The 12,472-nt window shown below is 44.9% G+C and overlaps 1 protein-coding gene across 1 annotated transcript in view; it reads right to left on the bottom strand.

Annotated features, from left to right (window-relative positions):
- The window catches only part of LOC139757894 (uncharacterized), a 114,447-nt gene that overhangs the window by 73,793 nt on the left and 28,182 nt on the right, over positions 1–12,472 (bottom strand). Inside the window, 4 exon segments of the mRNA XM_071678822.1 lie at positions 2,083–2,360; positions 6,839–7,108; positions 7,977–8,464; positions 8,466–9,367. Of these exon segments, the coding sequence (XP_071534923.1) occupies positions 2,083–2,360; positions 6,839–7,108; positions 7,977–8,464; positions 8,466–9,367 (1,938 nt within the window).

Here is a 12,472-nt window from a genome sequence, read left to right as displayed (position 1 = left end):
GTAAGAAGGTTCATTGAACCAGAGAAGGAAGTGAAGATGAGGAAGCTGCAGCAAAACCAGTGAAGAGAACATGGCGTCGTTACAGTCAATCTAAAAGAAGAGCATGAGCTGATAAAGATGACTGCTCCAGACAGTCGTACCTGAGAGAATAAGTTGTTGTACGTGACGAAAGAGTTGAAAGTGATGGTTTCTCCATACGACTCAGGGTTAAGCCTAAAGAATGATACGAAGGTCGGCGTGTTTAAGAGTGATAAAGATTCCCGAAACAATCAGTCAAGAGGCGAAATGAACTACCGAAACTTTGAGGAAATGGTGGCTGAAGAAACACTGCAGGTACATGAGAATATAAAGCTGAGGGAAACAGTGAGAAAAAGCTGCTGTAAACGATCTCAGCTGAGGCAGAAGGTGGCAAGACTGATAGACAACCTAAGATGACAAAGATGAAGCGGTTGGTACAGGTGACCAGGGTTCAGACATACGGAGTGCCACACGTGAGCAGGACTATGACAAAAAAACTGCCAGGAGATGCCAAGCGTCCTTGAAAATTGCTGCCACAGACTCTCGTAGTTCAGAGACAGGACATGAAAATGACGCTACAGACAATCAGAACCGAGAGAAGATGAAAGCGCTATTACACACAAGCAACTTCCTCACTGGATTAGATTCATCCGAAACTGAAAAGGTCATTTCACAAACCAAGGGTGAGAGAGGTCATCAGAGACAAACAGAGCTGGAAAGATTTGTTTCTGTAGATGATCCAGGTGAACCTGAGCTAAAAGGAAAGGATGATAATGATGGCTCCAAAAGGAGAGGGAACAGCGAAATATCCTGAAAAGCAAGGGTCTTCAAACTCTCTCTCTTTATATATATATATATATATATATATATATATATATATATATATATATATATATATATCTTTTTTTTTCTTTTCTTCTTTCAAACTATTCGCCATTTCCCGCGATAGCGAAGGTAGCGTTAAGAACAGAGGACTGGGCCTCTGAGGGAATATCCTCACCTGGCCCCCTTCTCTGTTCCTTCTTTTGGAAAATTAAAAAAAAAAAGAGAGGGGGCATTTCCAGCCCCCCGCTCCCTTCCCTTTTAGTCGCCTTCTACGACACGCAGGGAATACGTGGGAAGTATTCTTTCTCCCCTATCCCCAGGGATAATATATATATATATATATATATATATATATATATATATATATATATATATATATATATATATATCCTGGAACCTTGATAAAAAATCAGAGCTTTAGTGGTAAAAGGTAAACGGTAATAAAGCAAAGCTTCTACTATTTGTAATTCTCATTAATGTAATTCATGAAATAAATTTAGTCGATTACTTTAATTTCACATACAAGTAATGTTCCCATCAAGCTTTCACGGAACCCAGTTTGAACACCCCAGCTGTGAGCATTGTCACCGATGACCAGAGACGAGATGGTGTGGCTCAAGATGAAATAAGTTTTAAAGAAGCAGCTGCACATGACTGCAGATGGAATGAAAGGTTGTCAGAAACTATGACTGGAGACGAAAAGGCTTCTAATGGCGAACAGACCTGACAGGCGACCAATACCGAGAGAAAAGGATTCTACAAAGTTCCCAGATTTATGTAAAGATTACGCGCACAAGATGGACAGAGGATGGAGTTGTGAGAGACAGTTACTGGGGGTCTCTTCGCGAAGCAATGCTTCATGGAACGAAAGATCACGTTCACAACGACCACAGAAAACAGAGAGCAATGCCGGAGATGACAAGAGAGGGAAACATGGAAGCAACAGATGGCTGGAATGAGCCAGAATGTGACTAGAACAGGTGACAAGAACACATCGATGAGATATAAGGGAAAACGAGACAACACGTTAGTAGAACTAATGTGCGGTAATGAGGGCAAGACACGAATCAATAAGGGTAGAGCTGGTGGGTCAGTAGGGCGACGAGTTACGAGGAACTACGGGATGACCAAGCCACAAGGTCAGCAAGACAAGAGACGAGGTCGGTACAGCCGTCAGTCCTCGTGGATAGTCAACGGGATGACCCGGATCCGTCATTGTGGCCACTCATGGCACCTCACCGTTCATGTTTCTGAAGTCATGTGTACGGTCTGGCGTGGTGGCGTAGCCGTTGTCATGGGGCGGGCAGGCGGAGGCGGTGGGCGCGCGAGAGTAGTCCGGGGTGACGCCGTACTCCAGTGGGCGGGCCAGGCTGAAATTGACGGGCTCAGCCGGCGAGGAGAAGTCCACAGGTTCCGTCTGCTCGTCGATGTTCGGCGGCTGCTGGAAGGGCGCGCCGCCCCCAGGGTAGCCTGACCCCAGGCGGGAGGGAGGGCTGTATTCTGGGCTGGTGGGACCACTGCAAGACAGAGGGAGGTTGTTAGTGGTCAAGCAACATCTTGATCAATTATACATTATCTCTTTTTATTATGAAATCTGGAATGACATCTTCAGTGGCAGGATAGCAATTCCTAGTCAACAGATGTTCTATAGACTTGCTGATATCATTATGGAAATCTGAGGTTAAGAAAACTACATTACTTTCTACTCCTACAGACAAAACTTACTGATTACAAAGTAAATAGTCTCTGATCTATTTAGAAATGCTCTGTGTCATGAAAAATTGGTGTCTTGTCGGTATAAGAATATGTAACTCATGGGACTAATTCTATATCTAAAGCTCTGTGACTCACTGTCTAATGCCATCTGTACGTCTGAACCTTTTGTGTACAATTATGTAATATCATTTCCTTCACGCGATTCAAAAGTTCCAACACTTTTCAAGCTTCTATCACTTGCTTATATCATAAACATAATTTGTTGTTCCTACACTTAAAAAAAAATCATCTTTACTGCAATCACCCAAGCATAACGTTACCCTTATTGTGTGTGTGTCTGAGTGTAATCAACTAATTACACATTAAGAGGAGGGAGCTGTACTGTCGTGGGCCCTATCTCTTGAATTTTCTCTACTATCATATAAGTTTTTAAATTTCTCTATATGCTGTTTGCTATTACAATTTCCTCAAGCAGTTTATTCCATTCGTTCAGCACTCATACAATAAACCTAACCTTTTACATCTTTTTAACATGTTTATTTTTCCATCCCTATCTCTTTCGAAGAACTGTTCCCTGTCTGTGTCCTCAATATGGTTCAAAATCTTAAAGGTTGTGATCAGGTCACCCCTCACTGTTCTCTCTTCTATAGTGGGCAAATTCAAGGCCTCTAACTTTACCCTGTCACTCAGCGTTTTTAATTCTGTTACCATCTTTGTTGTCTTCTTCAACATCTTAATTAGTACTTTGTGCTTGTTTGAGTGCTGTGACCAAACATGAGAAGCATATTCTTGCTTTGCCCTAATGTAGGATGTGAAAGGGGTGATGAGTATTTTCTAATTCAAATTCCTGAATATTGTTCTAATATTTGCCAGCAGATAATTCGTCTCATTTGCTATTCTCTTTATATGGAAAACTGGTAACAGGTTAAAGACAAAATCAACTCCCAATTTCCTCTCATACTCATATTCCTTCAGTATTTCCTGCTTAATAAAATTCATGATAAGGCCTTCATTCACTGTGTCCCATCCTCATTACTCTACATTTACTCGGATTGAGTTTAACAACCATTAACCACATCAACTTTGGAGTTTGTCTAAGTCCCTTTGTAAGTTGATGCAATCCTCCTCACTTTTCCCTTCCCTTCTAACCCTGGCATCATCCACAAACATGTTCAGGTAGGAGTCCAATCCTTCTGGCAAGTATGTTTCCGTAGATCAAGAAGTGCAACAGTGTCAGGACAGTACCCTACGGTACCTCACTGGAAAGCTTAATCTCCGCTCCATTCCAATAAGATTATCAGTCCATTGAAGAAAAGCCTCTCTTATTCCTGGCTGGAGGTTCTGCTACTTTACACGTCTCTCACGTAGTACGGCGTCAAAGGCTTTCTGGTAGTCCAAGTCTTGAATATCCACCTGGGCATCTCTTTTGTCTGTCACAGAACTCACTCTCTTGAAGAAATCCAAGAGGTTTATGACGCATAACTTTACTCTGAAACCATGTCTTCCCCCCACTTAGTTTTACCTATGCAGGTAGTGATCCTTTTGCTTTCTCATTATCGTTTCCAGTACCTTACAGAACGGAATGATAATGCCCTTTTCCAGCGAAATCTTGAACATACTTCCTCAGCACGTATGCAGAAATATCAAGACTATGAGTCTTGCTTAGGTCAAGGCCCTTTAATAATCTCTTCATGTCTTCTCTAGAATTTTCAGTACTTTCGAAGACCCCTTCACTGTTCGATTTCACTGGTGTTGAGAACATAGTTGCTTCCACAGTGAAAGTATTTTTGAATTTGTCGTATAATTCCTCACATATCTTCATGTTACCTAAAACTCTTCACATGAATTCCTTAGTTTTATTTTGCTTCTCTTCAACTGGCAATTCACTCCTTGTGAAGTTATGTTAAAGTTTGGAATTATCTCCTGCCCTGTCCACGATATTCTTTTCAGTGTTTCTCTCTTCCTCTTTTCTTGTCCTGCTTTACTCGCTCTTGCTCTCTTACACCTTATAAATGCTGGCTGTCTGGTCTTCCATCTATATCATCATAACCACAGCACAACTCAAAGTTCCTTCACTTTTTGACATCTTTTACTGAACGACACATCGTTCTTTCTCAACCTTCCCTCTGTATCTGAGGATTGAGGCAGCCATGTCTCTTTTTTCTAATGTTAGCTGAGGCGGCATGGGGAGCTGAGGCCCCAATCAAGGCCATACCATTAACAATATATATATATATATATATATATATATATATATATATATATATATATATATATATATATATATATAATTTTAATTGACCAACCTATACCATAGGAGTGGATGAACAGCTGGTTTGCTCTGGACCGACTGCCGTAACCAGGATTCGAACCTATGCGCTCGACCCTGGGCGGCCCGTGAATGCTTCACGGTCAGGAACGCTAACCGATATACCTCTAATATAAATTTCACGAGACCATCCATCACAAGGCCTGGGTCCTGGCTACTGAACTCCACTACCTAGATTAGGTTACCACAGCAACTGCTGAGTTTCGAGTATAATCTGCAATCATATCACCTCTTCGACTCTGGTCTCGTATCTACGCTTTTTACATCCTCATTTACCACCTCATCAAACTGAAGCATTACATGACTATATCTCGAGTTCCTGTATCATATAAGATATCGTCAAGTTCCATGGTACCTTCGGGAGGTAAGATCTGATAATAATGGTGTATTGGTCCCTCTCATCCAAATGTGTTCAGTGACATGCTCATATAGGAAATTTTCCTGTATAAATTCTTAAGAACCTGCGTCTTCATGATTCTCCGTCTCTATGAGAATCCAAATTCACCCAGTCTTATCTCTTTTAAATCTAAATCCCCCATGATTAATCCTATCTGCTGATTCATGTACCATCCTGATTGTTCCTTCATTGTTATCTTTGTATATCTGTTCTAATTCGTTAATCCCCTGGAGGATTATTTATTATCAACCCCACTATACACTGCCTCCCTACAGGAACTCTTCCCACTGGTGTCCTCAACCCATTCGAGAAGGCTCGTCTAACATGCTTTCCTTGTCGCTTCCAGTAAGATAAACCGTCCATATCAATCCCCGGTGCAGTGCTGTGACAAAGGCTTTTTGACAGTCCAGGTACAATCAGTCAATCCAGCCTTCTTCTGTTTTGTAGGTGATACTGCATGACCATCTTTCCCAGAAATCATGTCTCTCAGGAGGTCATTCATTTGTTATCTGGTTATCTTTTCCAATAACTTACAGGCCACATTCTTCAGTGAGACGTCTGTTGTTTAACACCTCTTCCAGGTATCTTTTTTTTATGCGTAACGTTTGCTCCTTTTTCAACTCCCTTGGCACTTTGATTTCTCCAGTGACATCTTGAACAGTATTTCAGGAAATCTGTCACGTGTAGCTGTCACACATCATCAGCACGTACGGTAAAATATCCCCAGGACCACTGGCCGTGTATGGGTTATGATCCTTTATTATTCTATTAATATCTTTTCAAATAACTCATTGCTTTCTACGACCTCCTCTCCACCTTCACTGGTGGTGCGTCTATAGCGTTTCCTTCCACTGTGAAACCACTTTTGAACCCGTCATTCAGCTTTTCACATATCGCTCCATCATCCTTTTGTACAACTCTTCCCTCTAAATCCCTTGGTCTGGTTAGCAGTTCTTTGACTGACAATCTACACCTAATGAATTGGTGGAGAAGTGTTGGATTTTCTCCTGCCTTTCCCACAAGCACTTGCGTCCCCATGATCCCCCATCACCATGACACACCAAGTCTCACTAGTCTATCCCTTTATTACTGAAATCTCCCGTTATCAGTACTTTACCTTCTCTGACAACATCCTAAACTGAACAATAATTGAAAGATTTTCGTTACCTGAAGGTGGTAAGCACTCCCAAAGCATTCCATATGAAACCTACGACCTTCCATTCTTAACTGATGCTTAACTAAAAGCTGACACACCAGAAATTTACCTTCAAAATATCTATCACTCAGTGGCTCCTTTACACTCCCACCTCCACCTTACTTGTACACAATAAGTTTGAGGAACTGCAGACCTTCCAAAATGATGAAAATATGCTTGCAGGCTAGAGAGTTCCTCTCTGTGTCACCTGTTGTTTGTGTAAGAGAGATAGACAGACAGATAGATAGATAGATAGATAGAGAGAGAGAGAGAGAGAGAGAGAGAGAGAGAGAGAGAGAGAGAGAGAGAGAGAGAGAGAGAGAGAGAGAGAGAGAGAGAGAGAGAGAGAGAGCCATACCTGAGTGAGCCTGGTGGGCGTGCCAAGGAGAGGTCTAGGGTTTGGCTGGTGTGCTGGGAGTCATGCGAACTGCCGGGGGACACCAGCTGGGGCCCGCTGTAGCAGGGGGACACCCCGGGCCCCGGGTAGTGCGGGGAGGTGACCATGGGGCCCCCGGTGCCCATGGGGCCCGACAGATCCATCACGTTGGCTGGTGACATCGGGTTAGGCCCCAGTGCCGAGGTCTTGACGCTCAGGTTGATGGCTGAGCTGTCGTATCGGTAGCCGGGGCTGAGGAAGCGGGAGACGACTTTTAGTGTGACATCCTACCATGACACTCACCATATCTCTCCACTCATGGACGACATCAACATCAGAACGAAAATTCTATAAACTCCCAATATATGAACTCAACAGGACATCTACACAACTCCCTCCCTTCATATATGAACTCAACAGGACATCTACACAACTCCCTCCCTTCATATTCAATAAATTTCTAATACATGAACACTACAGGACGTCTACACAAGCCCTCCCTCCCTGCCTTCATAATCATTTGGTGTGATCACAGTGGCTATGAGTTATGACTGTCGAAATGACCCCAGACTGCGTGAAATGCAGCAACGTACTGTACCACTGTTTTTTTTATATGTTTATGTTACGTGTATCACCTATACTTAAGGTTACATAAGAGTCATTGTTCAGAATGATAAATATCCATTAAATAAGAGTGATAAATATGTCCACAAAATCTAAACTATGTAACATGAATTTTTCAGTCAACAGAAATACATGACATGACGATCACACAATGCTTTAACTCATCCCAAGTGCATGCCACCTCTGCCATCATGGCTGCACAGCGTTGCTATATGGGTTTCTGCCTGTTTACTTGATCACATAGGGAAGCTATTTTGGCATAAGTGGCTTAAAAAAACTGCCGTCAGTGAGTGGGATCCAATGAAACCAAACTTTACCTCGTTCAGACACACTAATTGCGGTGGGGTGAGGCCCCCCACCCGAGTTACCCAGCAACAAAAGGGTTAATTTGGAGATGGGGATTTTAATTTCGTCAATTAAATTTGGGGGAAATCAAAGTGCTCCTGGATAATTTCTTACCAGTGGTGAGCGAGCGATAGTGTGTATGTGGACTAACCTCTGGTACATGGAGTTGGGAGGGACCGGTGGCATGCAGGCGGCGGAACATGGCGTGGTGTCATTCAGCTTCACTTCTGCCCCACAAGACTTGTTCATGAAGAAGCTGTTGTGTGTCGAGGTGATGGGATATTCAGAGGACACGGGCGGTTTGAGGGCATCGAAAGGGCCGTGTGCAATTAAGGAGCCATTCCCGCTCACGAGGGGCGGCCCCGGAGCCGGGGTCATGGGGGTGATGGACCCACCTGGCACAGACCCGCCGCCGGCGGCGGTGGTTGTGTCGAACGTGGTGGGCGTGGGCGGCATGTGTGGCTGGGACACAGGGATGGCTGCCTGACGGTCCAGGTCTAGAGTGGTGTACGAGTGAGGGAGGTCGAACCGCGCCTCACTCGCCCTCACTTCCGTGATGGTCGCCGGCCGGATTAGCCCTGCCTCGTCCTCACTCTTATAACCGAAGCAGCCGAGGCCTGTGCTCTCCGAGGCCTTGACAGGTAACGGAAGAGTCGAGGGAGTTTAGAGTCTTGTGGGGACTGTGGCTGTGTGTTCTGCTATTGCTGCTGTTATTGTTGGCGCTGTTGTTGGAGGTGGCGGTGGTGGTGGTGACGTTACTGCTGTTGTTGTTGTTGCTGCTGCTACTACTGCTGCTGCTGTTATTGTTGTTGTTGTTATTGTTCGTGGTTGTGGTGTTGTTGTTGTTTGTAGGAGTAAGGGCCAGCCTACCACCCCCTGCCACCTCCTCCATGCAGGCCTTGGGTGGATCCTGAGGGCGGAGGCCGGGTGGGTCGTGGGCTGCGGGGGGTGGCACGGTGGAGGTCTCCATCAAGTGGTCGCGATCGGACGACCGCGCCTCAACGCTCGAGCTGGAAGTGACGGAAGTTCCCGCAATGCTGGTACTACTGATGCCGGCAGTTTTGAGGATGGAGAAGGGACTTACGGCCGGCGGAGGGGGTGAGCCCTCTGAGGGACTAGAGCCGTCCTCTGGGGCGGGAGAACACAAGGATGCGAAACCCTGTGGGGAAGGAATACTGGCAGTCGTGGATGAACTGGAGGGTTTAGATGAAGTGGAAGACGTTACGCAAGTTTCAGTCTTTACTACCACTTGCGTTGACGCTGAATCGGATGTACTGGATGAAGAGGATGAAGAGAGTGAATGGGGCTTCGAGGAGTGTCCTGCCGTCTGGTGTTGGCTACTTATTAACGCTGCCGACGCCGGGGCTCCTGGGAAGGTGGCGGTGGAAGTGACAGTGGGTGTGGACACTGACGCGGTGGGTGAGGCAGGGGAGGTGCTGGCGGTGGGTACTGCGGCGCCAGAGAGTAGTGGTAGTGCCGGTTGCGAGAAGTCTAACTGCTTCACCAAACACACGGGCCTCAGCAGGCGGTCTGACGTCGGGGCTGCGGACGAAACATACTGCTCTAAAAAGGATGTTTTCGTACACACTAATATGGGGCGTTATTCCCTTGAGGACGACAGTGCGACCCTTCTGCACGACCTTAAAACCTTTGGCATGGTGGCCCAGCCTCTGACGCGATCCTTGGTAAGGGTTAGCTGAAAGGTTACGCTGTCTTACTCAAGGATTGCACTGTCGTCCTCAAGCGGGGCAATAACAGATGCCGGAGGCCGACACTGCCCCACTTCAACATACATCAATCATTTACACCTAACTCTAACACAGGGTAATGCCGGGACGAATACATAAGCTGTCCTAAGATTGCTCTTGGTAACCATATATCTTATCTCGGACTAAGGCAATGTACTGCCGTCATCTATATTCAGTGGGTACCTAAAGGACAGCGGAGAGCAATACCTTGGGAAGGACCCGAGTAGATGCCACTCTGCTTTAACACCAACATCTCCGCTGGAGCTTCCAGCTATACTGCGGCAATCCCTTCTAACCTAGTGAAGCTACCTGTCTGTTAAAACATACCCAACTAATGGCAGAAAATCACTCGTCTGTAGCACCACTCACCTCTCTGCTGCAGTACTGCACATCTACTGCAGCACCAACCCCACTTACCAGCCGCAGAATCCTCCTCCTGTCACCTGCAGCAGCAGCATCCATCGAGCTGCTCCAACACCACCTGCCAGCGTCACCCATACGTTATGGGTAGTGCCTACGGTATCACTCATCTGTCTGCAGTGTCACCCACAAGTCTCCTGCAGTGTCTGTCTTTCGTCTGCACCAACATCACTCATAAGTCTCTTCTAGTGCCTTTTTTTTTTTTTTTTAGCGGTATCACTAATTTGTCTACTACAATCCCTCAGCTACCTCGCAAACGCGGGAGACAGCGACAAAGTATAATATAAAAAAATATAATATATATATATATATATATATATATATATATATTTTTTTTTTTTTTTTTTTTTTTTTTTTTTTTTATACTTTGTCGCTGTCTCCCGCGTTTGCGAGGTAGCGCAAGGAAACAGACGAAAGAAATGGCCCAACCCCCCCCATACACATGTATATACATAAGTCCACACACGCAAATATACATACCTACACAGCTTTCCATGGTTTACCCCAGACGCTTCACATGCCTTGATTCAATCCACTGACAGCACGTCAACCCCGGTATACCACATCGCTCCAATTCACTCTATTCCTTGCCCTCCTTTCACCCTCCTGCATGTTCAGGCCCCGATCACACAAAATCTTTTTCACTCCATCTTTCCACCTCCAATTTGGTCTCCCTCTTCTCCTCGTTCCCTCCACCTCCGACACATATATCCTCTTGGTCAATCTTTCCTCACTCATTCTCTCCATGTGCCCAAACCACTTCAAAACACCCTCTTCTGCTCTCTCAACCACGCTCTTTTTATTTCCACACATCTCTCTTACCCTTACGTTACTCACTCGATCAAACCACCTCACACCACACATTGTCCTCAAACATCTCATTTCCAGCACATCCATCCTCCTGCGCACAACTCTATCCATAGCCCACGCCTCGCAACCATACAACATTGTTGGAACCACTATTCCTTCAAACATACCCATTTTTGCTTTCCGAGATAATGTTCTCGACTTCCACACATTCTTCAAGGCCCCCAGAATTTTCGCCCCCTCCCCCACCCTATGATCCACTTCCGCTTCCATGGTTCCATCCGCTGCCAGATCCACTCCCAGATATCTAAAACACTTCACTTCCTCCAGTTTTTCTCCATTCAAACTCACCTCCCAATTGACTTGACCCTCAACCCTACTGTACCTAATAACCTTGCTCTTATTCACATTTACTCTTAACTTTCTTCTTCCACACACTTTACCAAACTCAGTCACCAGCTTCTGCAGTTTCTCACATGAATCAGCCACCAGCGCTGTATCATCAGCGAACAACAACTGACTCACTTCCCAAGCTCTCTCATCCCCAACAGACTTCATACTTGCCCCTCTTTCCAATACTCTTGCATTTACCTCCCTAACAACCCCATCCATAAACAAATTAAACAACCATGGAGACATCACACACCCCTGCCGCAAACCTACATTCACTGAGAACCAATCACTTTCCTCTCTTCCTACACGTACACATGCCTTACATCCTCGATAAAAACTTTTCACTGCTTCTAACAACTTTCCTCCCACACCATATATTCTTAATACCTTCCACAGAGCATCTCTATCAACTCTATCATATGCCTTCTCCAGATCCATAAATGCTACATACAAATCCATTTGCTTTTCTAAGTATTTCTCACATACATTCTTCAAAGCAAACACCTGATCCACACATCCTCTACCACTTCTGAAACCACACTGCTCTTCCCCAATCTGATGCTCTGTACATGCCTTCACCCTCTCAATCAATACCCTCCCATATAATTTACCAGGAATACTCAACAAACTTATACCTCTGTAATTTGAGCACTCACTCTTATCCCCTTTGCCTTTGTACAATGGCACTATGCACGCATTCCGCCAATCCTCAGGCACCTCACCATGAGTCATACATACATTAAATAACCTTACCAACCAGTCAACAATACAGTCACCCCCTTTTTTAATAAATTCCACTGCAATACCATCCAAACCTGCTGCCTTGCCGGCTTTCATCTTCCGCAAAGCTTTCACTACCTCTTCTCTGTTTACCAAATCATTTTCCCTAACCCTCTCACTTTGCACACCACCTCGACCAAAACACCCTATATCTGCCACTCTATCATCAAACACATTCAACAAACCTTCAAAATACTCACTCCATCTCCTTCTCACATCACCACTACTTGTTATCACCTCCCCATTTGCGCCCTTCACTGAAGTTCCCATTTGCTCCCCTGTCTTACGCACTTTATTTACCTCCTTCCAGAACATCTTTTTATTCTCCCTAAAATTTAATGATACTCTCTCACCCCAACTCTCATTTGCCCTTTTTTTCACCTCTTGCACCTTTCTCTTGACCTCCTGTCTCTTTCTTTTATACATCTCCCACTCAATTGCATTTTTCCTGCAAAAATCGTCCAAATGCCTCTCTCTTCTCTTTCACTAATACTCTTAC

The sequence above is a fragment of the Panulirus ornatus genome, chromosome 2 (genome assembly GCF_036320965.1).
Source record: "Panulirus ornatus isolate Po-2019 chromosome 2, ASM3632096v1, whole genome shotgun sequence".
In the NCBI taxonomy this organism is placed as follows: Eukaryota; Metazoa; Arthropoda; class Malacostraca; order Decapoda; family Palinuridae; genus Panulirus; species Panulirus ornatus.
This window is presented reverse-complemented; position numbering and strand designations above follow the sequence as displayed.